The sequence below is a fragment of the Oncorhynchus masou genome, chromosome 29 (assembly GCF_036934945.1).
Source record: "Oncorhynchus masou masou isolate Uvic2021 chromosome 29, UVic_Omas_1.1, whole genome shotgun sequence".
Classification (NCBI taxonomy): Eukaryota; Metazoa; Chordata; class Actinopteri; order Salmoniformes; family Salmonidae; genus Oncorhynchus; species Oncorhynchus masou.
The window spans coordinates 12,743,172-12,757,952 of record NC_088240.1 but is presented as its reverse complement, the minus strand read 5'-3'; the positions used below and the strand labels follow the sequence as shown (position 1 = coordinate 12,757,952).

Here is a 14,781-nt window from a genome sequence, read left to right as displayed (position 1 = left end):
TGTATCACCACCTGGTATGGCAACTGCTCCGTCCACAACCGTAAGGCTCTCCAGAGGGTAGTGAGGTCTGCACAACGCATCACCGGGGGCAAACTACCTGCCCTCCAGGACACCTACACCACCCGATGTCACAGGAAGGCCATAAAGATCATCAAGGACAACAACCACCCGAGCCACTGACTGTTCACCCCGCTACCATCCAGAAGGCGAGGTCAGTACAGGTGCATCAAAGCGGGGACCGAGAGACTGAAAAACAGCTTCTATCTCAAGGCCATCAGACTGTTAAACAGCCACTTTAATCATGCAAAAATTGATGTAAACATGTATCGCTAGCCACTTTAAATAATGGCACTTAATATAATGTTTACATACCCTACATTACTCATCTCATATGTATATACTGTACTCTATACCATCTACTGCATCTTGCCTATGCCGCTCTGTACCATCACTCATTCATATATTTTTATGTACATATTCTTCATCCTTTTACTCTTGTGTGTATAAGGTAGTTGTTGTGGAATTGTTAGGTTAGATTATTCATTGGTTATTACTGCATTGTCAGATCTATAAGCACAAGCATTTCGCTACACTCGCATTAACATCTGCTAACCATGTGTATGTGACAAATAACATTTGATTTGATTTGACCGTAACCTTGGCCCATCCTCCACCCATTCAACAGGACTTTGGGGCTCTCCTGGGTGACGTTCTTTACATATTGCCTGCTAGATGCCATTACTGGGCATCTCAGACAGAGTGGGCAAGGTAAGAAAAGAGAATAGTGTCTGCTTCAAACACACAGACACACACACCTTGTGTAGGTTGACAGCATACGGAGCAGGGTCCCAGGCCACCAGAGTCACGTTCTTATACAGGGAGCTGGTGTTGAAGCGGTGATCAGGATTGGCCAGGATCTGTTAAGGGGAGGGGTCAAAGTTGACACAGGAAACTAGATGCAGCATTGCAGTGCCCATACAAATAGAATAGAAACTGAAATCTGGAAACTGACTATAGGTCTATAACCCCTAACCTGTAGAGTAATATAATATTAACTGTAGGTCTATAACCTCTAACCTGTAGAGTAATATAATATTAACTGTAGGTCTATAACCTCTAACCTGTAGAGTAATATAATATTAACTGTAGGTCTATAACCTCTACAGGTTAGAGTTATATAATATTAACTGTAGGTCTATAACCTCTAACCTGTAGAGTAATATAATATTAACTGTAGGTCTATAACCTCTAACCTGTAGAGTAATATAATATTAACTGTAGGTCTATAACCTCTACAGGTTAGAGTTATATAATATTAACTGTAGGTCTATAACCTCTAACCTGTAGAGTAATATAATATTAACTGTTGGTCTACAACCTTTAACCTGTAGAGTAATATAATATTAACTGTAGGTCTACATCCTCTAACCTGTAGAGTAATATAATATTAACTGTAGGTCTATAACCTCTAACCTGTAGAGTAATATAATATTAACTGTAGGTCTATAACCTCTAACCTGTAGAGTAATATAATATTAACTGTAGGTCTACAACCTCTAACCTGTAGAGTTATATAATATTAATTCCTGCATAACTATGCATTTCTTGTAGTAAAATAGTAGCTACAACAAATGTTAATTTTGTCTCTGGAACAGGAGAGAAGAAATTGGATTTCTTTCTTTCAGCATCTCTTGAGAGAATGGGAATGTGCGGTTAGGAACTCAATCACATAACACTGACAGTATTTCAAACACATAAATGGATCCAAGTCGAACTGAAATCTCATCAGAAATATGTTTGATCGTTTTCACAGTGTTTAATTTCTTTACAACCGGTCAAACTGATGTCATTTGTAAATGGGAAGAATGGTATGTTTTCTCCCGGGCCCCTAAACATCCTCGTTGCACGAGAGAAGCAGAAATGAAAGAGAAAACTGGACGATTTCTGACATTCTGGTGAGCAGCGCTTTATTTAGTCTTCTAGAGCAAGAAGTTATGACCGAAGAGAAGCTTCATGTATCTTATTATAGACGAGTTGACAAATAGCCTACCAAATGTCAGAAATGATAACTAGAACATTCTCAATTGGGCTTAAATCATTTTATAATAAGCACCCCATGTGAAAAATCCTTCCTTCATCCCTGACTGACACACACACACACACACCTGCGAGTTAATGATGCGGATGGTGGTCTTGTTCCCCACGTCCCTCTCATAGCCCTCTGTAGGTGCTGTGTTGAACCGCAGAACTGCATCATGGGAATCTGGGGGTTAGGCAAAGACAACATAAGTCAATTTAATGTCACTGAACAAAGAAAATCAAATGCCACTCAGCTAAGAAAATCAAATGCCACTCAGCTAAGAAAATCAAATGCCTCTCAGCTAAGGAAATCAAATGCCACTCAGCTAGGAAAATCAAATGCCACTCAGCTAGGAAAATCAAATGCCACTCAGCTAGGAAAATCAAATGCCACTCAGCTAGGAAAATCAAATGCCACTCAGCTAGGAAAATCAAATGCCACTCAGCTAGGAAAATCAAATGCCACTCAGCTAGGAAAATCAAATGCCACTCAGCTAGGAAAATCAAGCATCATTCAATTTAGACAATCAAGTGTCATTAAACTGAGTCAAAGAGAAATATGGAAGGCCAATCAATCAAGTGCTCATAAAGGACCAGCTCCTAGATGGCATACAACAGTCTGTCTTCTGTTTACTCTGGTTAAATACTATGATTTAGCTGGTCCAGACTGTTTACTCTGGTCAAATACTATGATTTAGCTGGTCCAGACTGTTCACTCTGGTCAAATACTATGATTTAGCTGGTCCAGACTGTTCACTCTGGTCAAATACTATGATTTAGCTGGTCCAGACTATTCACTCTGGTCAAATACTATGATTTAGCTGGTCCAGACGGTTTACTCTTGTCAAATACTATGATTTAGCAGGTTAAGGTGGTGGCTCAGGGGAATTAGAACAAACAGGATTCACACACACACACAGTCGAGAAGAATTACTGAATATAAGAGCAGCGTCAACTCACCATCAGTACAACCAAGAATATGACTTTCGCGAAGCGGATCCTGTGTTCTGCCTTTCACCCAGGACAACGGAATGGATCCCAGCCAGTGACCCAAAAAAATGACTTCGTAAAAGAGGGAAACGAGGCGGTCTTCTGGCCAGACTCCGGAGGCAGCACATCGTGCACCACTCCCTAGCATTCTTCTCGCCAATGTCCAGTCTTTTGACAACAAGGTTCATGAAATCCGAGCAAGGGTAGCATTCCAGAGGGACACCAGAGACTGTAACGTTCTTTGCTTCACGGAAACATGGCTCACTGGAGAGACGCTATCGGAGTCGGTGCAGCAAGCTGGTTTCTCCACACATCGCGCCGACAGAAACAAACATCTTTCTGGTAAGAAGAGGGGCGGGGGCGTATGCTTCATGGTTAACGAGACGTGGTGTGGTCACAACAACATGCAGGAACTCAAGTCCTGTTCACCTGATTTAGAATTCCTCACAATCAAATGTCGACCGCATTATCTACCAAGGGAATTCTCATGGATTATAATCACAGCCGTATATATTCCCCCCCAAGCAGACACATCGATGGATCTGAACGAACTTTATTTGACTCTTTGCAAACTGGAATCCATATATCCTGATGCTGCATTCATTGTAGCTGGGGATTTTAACAAGGCTAATCTGAAAACAAGACTCCCTAAATTGTATCAGCATATTGATTGCGCAACCAGGGCTGGAAAAACCTTGGATCATTGCTATTCTAACTTCCGCGACGCATATAAAGCCCTGCCCCGCTCTCCTTTCGGAAAAGCTGACCACGACTCCATTTTGTTGATCCCTGCCTACAAACAGAAACTAAAACAAGAAGCTCCCACGCTGAGGTCTGTTCAACGCTGGTCCGACCAATCTGATTCCACACTCCAAGACTGCTTCCATCACGTGGACTGGGATATGTTTCGTATTGCATCAAACAACAACATTGACGAATACGCTGATTCGGTGAGCAAGTTCATTAGAACGTGCGTTGAAGATGTCGTTCCCATAGCAACGATTAAAACATTCCCAAACCAGAAACCGTGGATTGATGGCAGCATTCGCGTGAAACTTAAAGTGCAAACCACTGCTTTTAATCAGGGCAAGGTGACCCGAAACATGACCGAATACAAACAGTGTAGCTATTCCCTCCGCAAGGCAATCAAACAAGCTAAGCGTCAGTATAGAGACAAAGTAGAATCTCAATTCAACGGCTCAGACACAAGAGGTATGTGGCAGGGTCTACAGTCAATCACTGATTACAAAAAGAAAACCAGCCCCTTCACGGACCAGGATGTCTTGCTCCCAGGCAGACTAAATAACTTTTTTGCCCGCTTTGAGGACAATACAGTGCCACTGACACGGCCCGCAACCAAAACATGCGGACTCTCCTTCACTGCAGCCGACGTGAGGAAAACATTTAAATGTGTCAACCCTCGCAAGGCTGCAGACCCAGACGGCATCCCCAGCCGCGCCCTAAGAGCATGCGCAGACCAGCTGGCTGGTGTGTTTACGGACATATTCAATCAATCCCTATCCCAGTCTGTGTTCCCACATGCTTCAAGAGGGCCACCATTGTTCCTGTTCCCAAGAAAGCTAAGGTAACTGAGCTAAACGACTACCGCCCCGTAGCACTCACTTCCGTCATCATGAAGTGCTTTGAGAGACTAGATAAGGACCATATCACCTCCACCCTACCTGACACCCTAGACCCACTCCAATTTGCTTTACCGCCCAAATAGGTCCACAGACGATGCAATCTCAACCACACTGCACACTGCCCTAACCCATCTGGACAAGAGGAATACCTATGTGAGAATGCTGTTCATCGACTACAGCTCGGCATTTAACACCATAGTGCCCTCCAAGTTGGTCATCAAACTCGAGACCCTGGGTCTCGACTCCGCCCTGTGCAACTGGGTACTGGACTTCCTGACGGGCCGCCCCCAGGTGGTGAGGGTAGGCAACAACATCTCCACCCCGCTGATCCTCAACACTGGGGCCCCACAAGGGTGCGTTCTGAGCCCTCTCCTGTACTCACTGATCACCCACGACTGCGTGGCCACGCACGCCTCCAACTCAATCATCAAGTTTGCGGACGACACAACAGTGGTAGGCTTGATTACCAACAACGATGAGACGGCCTACAGGGAGGAGGTGAGGGCCCTCAGAGTGTGGTGTCAGGAAAATAACCTCACACTCAACGTCAACAAAACTAAGGAGATGATTGTGGACTTCAGGAAACAGCAGAGGGAACACCCCCCTATCCACATCAATGGAACAGTAGTGGAGAGGGTAGCAAGTTTTAAGTTCCTCGGCGTACACATCACAGACAAACTGAATTGGTCCATCCACACAGACAGCATCGTGAAGAAGGCGCAGCAGCGCCTCTTCAACCTCAGAAGGCTGGAGAAATTTGGCTTGTCACCAAAAGCACTCACAAACTTCTACAGATGCACAATCGAGAGCATCCTGTCGGGCTGTATCACCGCCTGGTACGGCAACTGCTCCGCCCACAACCGTAAGGCTCTCCAGAGGGTAGTGAGGTCGGGACAACGCATCACCGGGGGCAAACTACCTGCCCTCCAGGACACCTACACCACCCGATGTCACAGGAAGGCCATAAAGATCATCAAGGACAACAACCACCCGAGCCACTGCCTGTTCACCCCGCTCTCATCCAGAAGGCGAGGTCAGTACAGGTGCATCAAAGCTGGGACCGAGAGACTGAAAAACAGCTTCTATCTCAAGGCCATCAGACTGTTAAACAGCCACCACTAACATTGAGTGGCTGCTGCCAACACACTGACTCATCTCCAGCCACTTTAATAATGGGAATTGATGGGAAATTATGTAAAATATATCACTATCCACTAACAATGCTACCTAATATAATGTTTACATACCCTACATTATTCATCTCATATGTATACGTACAGTGCCTTGCGAAAGTATTCGGCCCCCTTGAACTTTGCGACCTTTTGCCACATTTCAGGCTTCAAACATAAAGATATAAAACTGTATTTTTTTGTGAAGAATCAACAAGTAGGACACAATCATGAAGTGGAACGACATTTATTGGATATTTCAAACTTTTTTAACAAATCAAAACCTGAAAAATTGGGAGTGCAAAATTATTCAGCCCCTTTACTTTCAGTGCAGCAAACTCTCTCCAGAAGTTCAGTGAGGATCTCTGAATGATCCAATGTTGACCTAAATGACTAATGATGATAAATACAATCCACCTGTGTGTAATCAAGTCTCCGTATAACTGCACCTGCACTGTGATAGTCTCAGAGGTCCGCAGAGAGCATCATGAAGAACAAGGAACACACCAGGCAGGTCCGAGATACTGTTGTGAAGAAGTTTAAAGCCGGATATGGATACAAAAAGATTTCCCAACCTTTAAACATCCCAAGGAGCACTGTGCAAGCGATAATATTGAAATGGAAGGAGTATCAGACCACTGCAAATCTACCAAGACCTGGCCGTCCCTCTAAACTTTCAGCTCATACAAGGAGAAGACTGATCAGAGATGCAGCCAAGAGGCCCATGATCACTCTGGATGAACTGCAGAGATCTACAGCTGAGGTGGGAGACTCTGTCCATAGGACAACAATCAGTCGTATATTGCACAAATCTGGCCTTTATGGAAGAGTGGCAAGAAGAAAGCCATTTCTTAAAGATACCCATAATAAGTGTTGTTTAAAGTTTGCCACAAGCCACCTGGGAGACACACCAAACATGTGGAAGAAGGTGCTCTGGTCAGATGAAACCAAAATTGAACTTTTTGGCAACATTGCAAAACGTTATGTTTGGCGTAAAAGCAACACAGCTCATCACCCTGAACACACCATACCCACTGTCAAACATGGTGGTGGCAGCATCATGGTTTGGGCCTGCTTTTCTTCAGCAGGGACAGGGAAGATGGTTAAAATTGATGGGAAGGATGGAGCCAAATACAGGACCATTCTGGAAGAAAACCTGATGGAGTCTGCAAAAGACCTGAGACTGGGACCGGGATTTGTCTTCCAACAAGACAATGATCCAAAACATAAAGCAAAATCTACAATGGAATGGTTCAAAAATAAACATATCCAGGTGTTAGAATGGCCAAGTCAAAGTCCAGACCTGAATCCAATCGAGAATCTGTGGAAAGAACTGAAAACTGCTGTTCACAAATGCTCTCCATCCAACGTCACTGAGCTCGAGCTGTTTTGCAAGGAGGAATGGGAAAGAATTTCAGTCTCTTGATGTGCAAAACTGATAGAGACATACCCCAAGCGACTTACAGCTGTAATCGCAGCAAAAGGTGGCGCTACAAAGTATTAACTTAAGGGGACTGAATAATTTTGCACGCCCAATTTTTCAGTTTTTGATTTGTTAAAAAAGTTTGAAATATCCAATAAATGTCGTACCACTTCATGATTGTGTCCCACTTGTTGTGGATTCTTCACAAAAAAATGCAGTTTTATATCTTTATGTTTGAAGCCTGAAATGTGGCAAAAGGTCGCAAAGTTCAAGGGGGCCGAATACTTTCGCAAGGCACTGTATATACTGTACTCTATATCATCTACTGCATCGTTATGTAATACATGTATCACTAGCCACTTTAACTATGCCACTTTGTTTACATACTCATCTCATATGTATATACTGTACTCAATACCATCTACTGTATCTTGCCTATGCCGCTCTGTACCATCACTCATTCATATATCTTTATGTACATATTCTTTATCCCCTTACACTTGTGTCTATAAAGTAGTAGTTTTGGAATTGTTAGCTAGATTACTTGTTGTTATTACCGCATTGTCGGAACTAGAAGCACAAGCATTTCGCTACACTCGCATTAACATCTGCAACCATGTGTATGTGACAAATATAATTTGATTTGATTTGACACACACACACACACACGTTAACCTACGGCTCAAACAGACAAAGAGGGTTATATCCACAAAGAGCCCAACATAGAGAGAAAGAGAGCATGAGTACCTGCATCTTATTTACCTCCTGAGATACTGCAGTTGAGCTGAAGCACTTCACTAGCAAGTCTCCCTGGCCTGAAAGAAGTGACCTCCCTCCCTCCATCCATAGAGACAGAAAAAGCCCTCTGCTTTCAGCCATAGTCAAAACACTTGAGCGGAATGACTGGTAAGCGTGAATAGCCATTTGACATGAACAATCCGGTACATGAACGATCTGGTGCAGGATTCAGCTCTGTTCTTTGTATATGACCGTATCACTACTCATAGACACAGAAAGAGCGCAACCTTGTGGTCAACGTGTGTAACTGAAGGGACTTTGACAGGCACTGGTCTGCTCTTCCAGTATGAACTCAATCACCACCAGGAAACAACATTTTCAGACTGAACCTAGTCTAGAGGCTATCAACAGGCTAGTACATAGCATAGAGACAGGGAGTGTGTCCTACTGGACACACATGAACGTACACAGATACACACATAGGCCTCCACGCACGCACGCACGCTCACACACAGTTATGATTGATGGTCATGGCTAAACTCAGCCACTCTTAATCAGTCTCTCTCCGCTGGTCGAGCAGTCCATTGAGACTTCAGCAGGGCTACATGACACTAGGATGAACGATCATGTATGGTTGAGCTGACACTTCAAAGGATGGGCTTCCACAGCAAAGCTATCCTCCACTTCCTCAATGACACCAGTAAACCACGTGGAAGCTATTGGCATTCAGTAGATCAACACTTAGCTTAACCCCTGTGGACGGACTCCAAGTTCTCACTGACATTCAAAGAGTAGGTTTTGGTCTTCATGCCTCTAGCTCGTACGGCCGATGGACCATTTATTTGTCCCAGGACTAAACCTAATAGAGTAATGTTACTGCACACAGTCTTCATCTCAAAAGGTACTTCTTAGATTTAAAATGAACAGCCATGAACAAGCCACATGGTCATGGCTCTAAGAGTGACTAAGGTAAGTGATAGCCAAGGAATGGGGGTCTATTTGGAATTCAGAAGGACGGTGTGTGATAGGGGGTGGAGGTGGAAAGATGTGGAGGGAGAGAGCGGTTAGGTGGTGAGAGGACTTGAACATAAAAGGCCGTTGAGGGTGTTATTCAGTCAATTCACAACATGGTGGCAGCAAAACAGTACAGTACAGATGATTCAAAAGACCTCTCACTTTGCGGACTATTATCCCAAACACACGCTCACATGCTTGTACACACACACACACACACACACACACACACACACTTGTACACACACTTGTACACATACACTAGTACACACACACACACACCTTGCCATGAAGGAAGGAAAGGATGGGAAGACAGGAAGGCATTTCCACCTCAGGAGTTCAGAAACACCTACTGGGACTATAAGGTTCTATCTAGATTTTGGTCAAAATGTAGTTATTGACATAGCCTTATTCCGTTCAGTGTTCTCTACCTAAATAGTATTATAAATACACTAATTCATGTTGTTAAGTTGAAAAGAATAATCGTTTTTTTAAATAGCTGACACTGTTCAAACCAATGAGGGTTCTGAACTTTAAAGTGAACTATCTCAGAATTTTATTTTAGCAGATAGAACCTTATAGTTCCAAGCTCTCCATTTGGCGTAACTAAGTGTGATCAATGTGGTTTTATTTCCTGTTCGCCAATCTATACAGTCAATTAAACTAGATTTGTCTCTTCTAACCTCACAGAGGTTCAATACTGAATGAGTTTATTATGTGGCTCATCACAAAGGCCTTTATCTTGCAGGAGTTCCCCCTAGGCCGGTCGGTTGGTTGTTTGGCCGGTCGGTTGGTTGTTTGGCCGGTCGGTTGGTTGTTTGGCCGGTCGGTTGGTGAGTGGCCGTTGTTGCTTCTAGATGTTTCCACTTCACAATAACAGCACTTACAGTTGGCGGGGGCAGCTCTAGTAGGGTAGACATTTGACAAACTGACTTGTTGGAATGGTGGGATATTTTAATCTCTGTCACATATGGAACTGCTCGCATTAGGACCGCAGTTTATAACTGGATATTTTCAGTGAATTGCATTTGGGAAAATATTTGAAAATAAGTTTTATTAGCCGCTTCATTACAGGAGTTGCATGTTCAATAAAGCCTTTTGACTGTGAGACGATAGGCTTGCCATTGTTGAATGTTTCCACCTTTTGTGACTAGGGGGCAGTAATTTCATTTTTGGAAAAATAACGTTCCCGTAGTAAACGGGATATTTTGTCAGGACAAGATGCTAGAATATGCATATAATTGACAGCTTAGGATAGAAAACACTCCAACGTTTCCAAAACTGTACAAATATTGTCTGTGAGTATAACAGAACTGATATTGCAGGCGAAAGCCTGAGAAAAATACAATTCGGAAGTGCCTCATGTTTTGAAAGCGCTGCGTTCCAATGCGTCTCTATTGAGCAGTGAATGGGCTATCAACCAGATTACTTTTTCTCCGTATTCCCCAAGGTGTCTACAGCATTGTGACATAGTTTTACGCATTTATGTTGAAGAATACCCGTAAGCGGCTACATTGCGCAACTGGTCACCTGATGGCTCCCAAAGTGATTCTCGAGTAAAATACAGAGGTAGCCATTATTCCAATCGGTCCTACTGAAAAACCAATTGTCCCGGTGGATATATTATCGAATAGATATTTGAAAAACACCTTGAGGATTGATTATAAACAACGTTTGCCATGTTTCTGTCGATATTATGGAGCTAATTTGGAATATTTTTAGGCGTTTTCGGGACTGCAATTTCCGAGCGATTTCTCAGCCAAACTTGAAGAACAAACGGAGCTATTTCCCCTACAAAAATAATATTTTTGGAAAAAAGGAACATTGGCTATCTAACTGGGAGTCTCGTGAGTGAAAACATTCGAAGCTCATCAAAGGTAAACAATTTAATTTGATTGCTTTTCTGATTTCTGTGACCAAGTTACCTGCTGCTAGCTGGACAAAATGCTATGCTAGGCTATCGATAAACTTACACAAATGTTTGTCTAGCTTTGGCTGTAAAGTATATTTTGAAAATTTGAGATGATAGGGTGATTAACAAAAGGCTAAGCTGTGTCTCGATATATTTCACTTGTGATTTTCATGAATAGGAATATTTATGTCCGTTGCGTTATGCTAATTAGTGTCAGTCGATGATTACTCTCCCTCATGCGGGATGGGGAGTCACTAGCTCTTAATGAATAATGTCCTGTCCTTGTAAGCATGCATAGTATCAAAGAGGAAAAGGCAAAGCGAGAGGTTACACTCTCGCCAAAATCTGTCCTAAATAAGTCCAATGCGTTTCTATGGGCTTATTTTCGGTCTTCTTCGCCTTGGGCCGGCTTCCATTGTAATGGCGGAAACATAAGCATCTCGTCATTATATACAGATCTCTGATAGTATTTAATGTTGGTCATGTCATTTTACTTTTTGAAAAAAAGAATACAGTTTGTTGACTGATTAATGAGGGTCAGTTAGTCTGCAGCAAAATGTACCAAAATGTGCATCCCTAATCTACATGGGTCATGTGAACTAACTTGATTCGTTACCAGTTGCTTTTCCCCCCCAAAGTGAGCCATCTGTCCCTGAGTTCACACTCCCCATACACCATACAGCCTCCAACACAGAGAACAGAACACACAAACACACACAGATAATGCAATGCAGTCGGCCAACGTATTCTAAAAGTCTATAGAGGATCTCCAAACTAACTCATCAAGACCCTTCTGGGGATCTGATTGGCTTTGAATTACTTATGCCAAAGCCCTTTCAGCCAATCACAGAGATTGTTACTACAGGGTGACAGATGTCTGCTACTCAGTGTGTGAGAGAAAGTATAGAGCCCAAGCCAAAACGTCTCTCTCTGCTACAATAAACTAATACTATGCTAGAGGCGAATGGGGAAGTCAATAGTGACATGACAATTTGACTTTCCAATCAATGCTGTGGATGTCACGTCGTAAAGAGTCATCATTCTCCCCTCGCACAGGCAGACTGCCACAGAGACAGGGTTGTCACAGAGAAAGTTGATCAGGATCAATGATGTATTTCACACTGACACACAGTCACAACAGTCACAACACAGTCACAACACAGTCACAACACAGTCACAACACATAGGGTATTATTCATTAGGGTATTACGTTAAAACATTTTATTTAACCTTTATTTAACTATTGGGTAAAGGGAAAACAGAGTTGTTGTTTTTTAATCTACTGTACTGATAAAAGTTTCCCAGTTCTCTTTAATCCCTTAATCCCATTTAACCTGCATCCCTCCATCACCCTGCCTTCGATATCTTTCCCTCCCTTCTCTCTCCCCCTCCTCTGCTCCCCTCTACCTCTTTTCCCTCCCCTCTCCTGACCCCTCTCCCCTCCACTCACCGATCTCCTTCCCCAGGCCTGAGTGCAAAATAGCCCCAGCAGAGGTCACCACAGCACAGCTCCTAAAGCCTCTCTGGCCCCCTTGTCTGTAGAGCTGCTCCAGGGCCAGGCGCGGTACCAAGCGGGCCCAGCCCAGTGAAGAGAAAGGCTGCTCAGACCCGTCCAGCGTCCTCAGCCGGGCCTGGTCCTTCAGCTCACACAGTAGTTCCCTGGAGCTCTGAGCAGCTCGCCGTCCTCCTTTATAGGATACATGGTGCTTGTTGGCACTCAGGTAGTCCCGCTTGGCATGCTGCAGTCGCGGGGACAGCATCCCAGAGGACACTTTTCCCCGCCAAAGTCGCTGCACCAGTGAGGCAGACTTGGAGGAGTAGTCCTCCTCTAAACCATCCTCTTCTTTTCCTCGCCTCTCCCCCCATGATCCCCCACCATGATCCACCTCTTGTGGCTTTTGTTCGTCTCTACCCCCTCCTCATCCTCTTCATCCTCACGTGAGGACCGGCGTGTGGTTCGGTTGGGCCCCCGGCCGGCGGTCCAGGCAGGTCTCTCACTGTTTCGAGTTACTGTCTGGTCGGAGTGGGAACCCACGTTCTCCGTGCTAGAGGAGGACCAGGCAGCCAGGGTCTGGGCGTCCAGGTAGTCCTGCTGCTGGCGGCTGCCCCCCTCCGTCTCTTGGCTGGTCCCGTAGCTCAGCTCCAGGCCAGGCTCAGGGGTGGTGGAGGAGGAGCTAGGCTCAGAGTCTGGGTAATGGTTAGGGTCTTGGTTGGGATATTCTGTGGTAAAGGTGTTGTAGGTGGGTTCGGGCTGGGAGCCCATGATGGAGCGGTGCTGCTGGTGGGAGGCGCCTTGGATGGAGGCCAGGCGCCGTGTGTCGGGGTGCTGGGAGAGCGAGGAGCTGGCGGAGGTCAGGGGCTCGTTGTGCACAGGGGTATCTAGGAAGTAAGAGAGCAGAGCCAGGAAGAGGAGGGCCCATGCCAACATGCCCAACAACAGCAGCCTCCGCCACTGACGCATACTGGACTTCATCTCCTTACAATCTCTCACACACCTATAAGCACACCAGGCCAGCTCCAATCAGCAGTCAGAAGCCAGGACACAGCAGAGAGGACAGCCGGAGGGCCTGCAGAGGTGAGAGGTCAAAGGTGACAGTTAGTCTTCACCTTAAGTGGACCTGAATGTTTTGACTTTGATTAAAATAAATCCCCAGTCTTTTCAGATGTATTGGTATTGGTGTGTGTGTGTGTGTGTGTGTGTGTGGTATCTTATTGTCTTTTCCTAGACTTACCTCAGCTGGTGCCCCTATACCATCTGGTGCCCCTATATATAATTTGTGCTTCTCAAACTAACGTGGAAATTCTGGTAATATCTGAAACTTGGCTAAAGAAGACTGTGCCGGATACTGCCGTGTCTCTGGCTGGTTATAGATCTGGCAGAGGTGAAGGTGTCATCACATTTACAAGAGACAACTTACATTTTCAACATGTGCTCTTCGCCAATTGTCTGACTTGCTATCTAACTTGGTGAATCTGAAAGATTAATTTTGGGTGATATTAATCTGGATTAGTTAATTTCAGTTTCTGATATGCTGATATCTTTCAGCCTCATTTGATAACTGAACGAAGCCATCTCAACTTTAAAACACACTGAAAAATCTATTTTACAGGGCCTTGCAAAAGTATTCATCGCCCTTGGAGTTTTTCCTATTTTGTTAAAAATACGTGCACTTGTATTCACCCGATTTGCTATGAAGCCCCTAAATAAGATCTGGTGCAACCAATTACCTTCAGAAGTCAAATAATTTGTGAAATAAACTCCACCTGTGTGCCTTCTAAGTGTCACATGACCTGTCACAAAAGGCCCCAGAGTGTGCAACATCACTAAGCAAGGGGCACTACCAAGCAAGCGGCACCATGAAGACCAAGGAGCTCTCCAAACAGGTCAGGGACAAAGTTGTGGAGAGGTACAGATCAGGGATGTGTTATAAAAAAATATCAGAAACTTTGAACATCCCACGGAGCACCATTAAATCCATTATAAAAAAATTGAAAGAATATGGCACCGCAACAAACCTGCCAAGAGAGGGCTGCCCACCAATACTCATGGACCAGGAAAGGAGGGTATTAATCATCATTAATCCCCTTTTTGGACATCAAGGAAAACGCTATGTCTGGCGCAAACCCAACACCTCTCATCACCCCGAGAACACCATCCCCACAGTGAAGCACGGTGGTGGCAGCATCATGAGGGGGGACGTTTTTCCATTGGCAGGGACTGGGAAACTGGTCAGAATTGAAGGAATGATGGATGGTGCTAAATACAGGGAAATTCTTGAGAGAAACCTGTTTCAGTCTTCCAGAGATTTGAGA

The 14,781-nt window shown here is 44.4% G+C and overlaps 1 protein-coding gene across 1 annotated transcript in view; it reads right to left on the bottom strand.

Annotated features, from left to right (window-relative positions):
- Window positions 1-14,781, bottom strand: part of LOC135519014 (beta-galactoside alpha-2,6-sialyltransferase 2-like) — a 79,478-nt gene that overhangs the window by 25,786 nt on the left and 38,911 nt on the right. Inside the window, 4 exon segments of the mRNA XM_064944048.1 lie at window positions 816-917; window positions 2,166-2,263; window positions 12,419-12,829; window positions 12,832-13,535. Coding sequence (XP_064800120.1) covers window positions 816-917; window positions 2,166-2,263; window positions 12,419-12,829; window positions 12,832-13,441 — 1,221 coding nt within the window. The 5' untranslated portion in view covers window positions 13,442-13,535.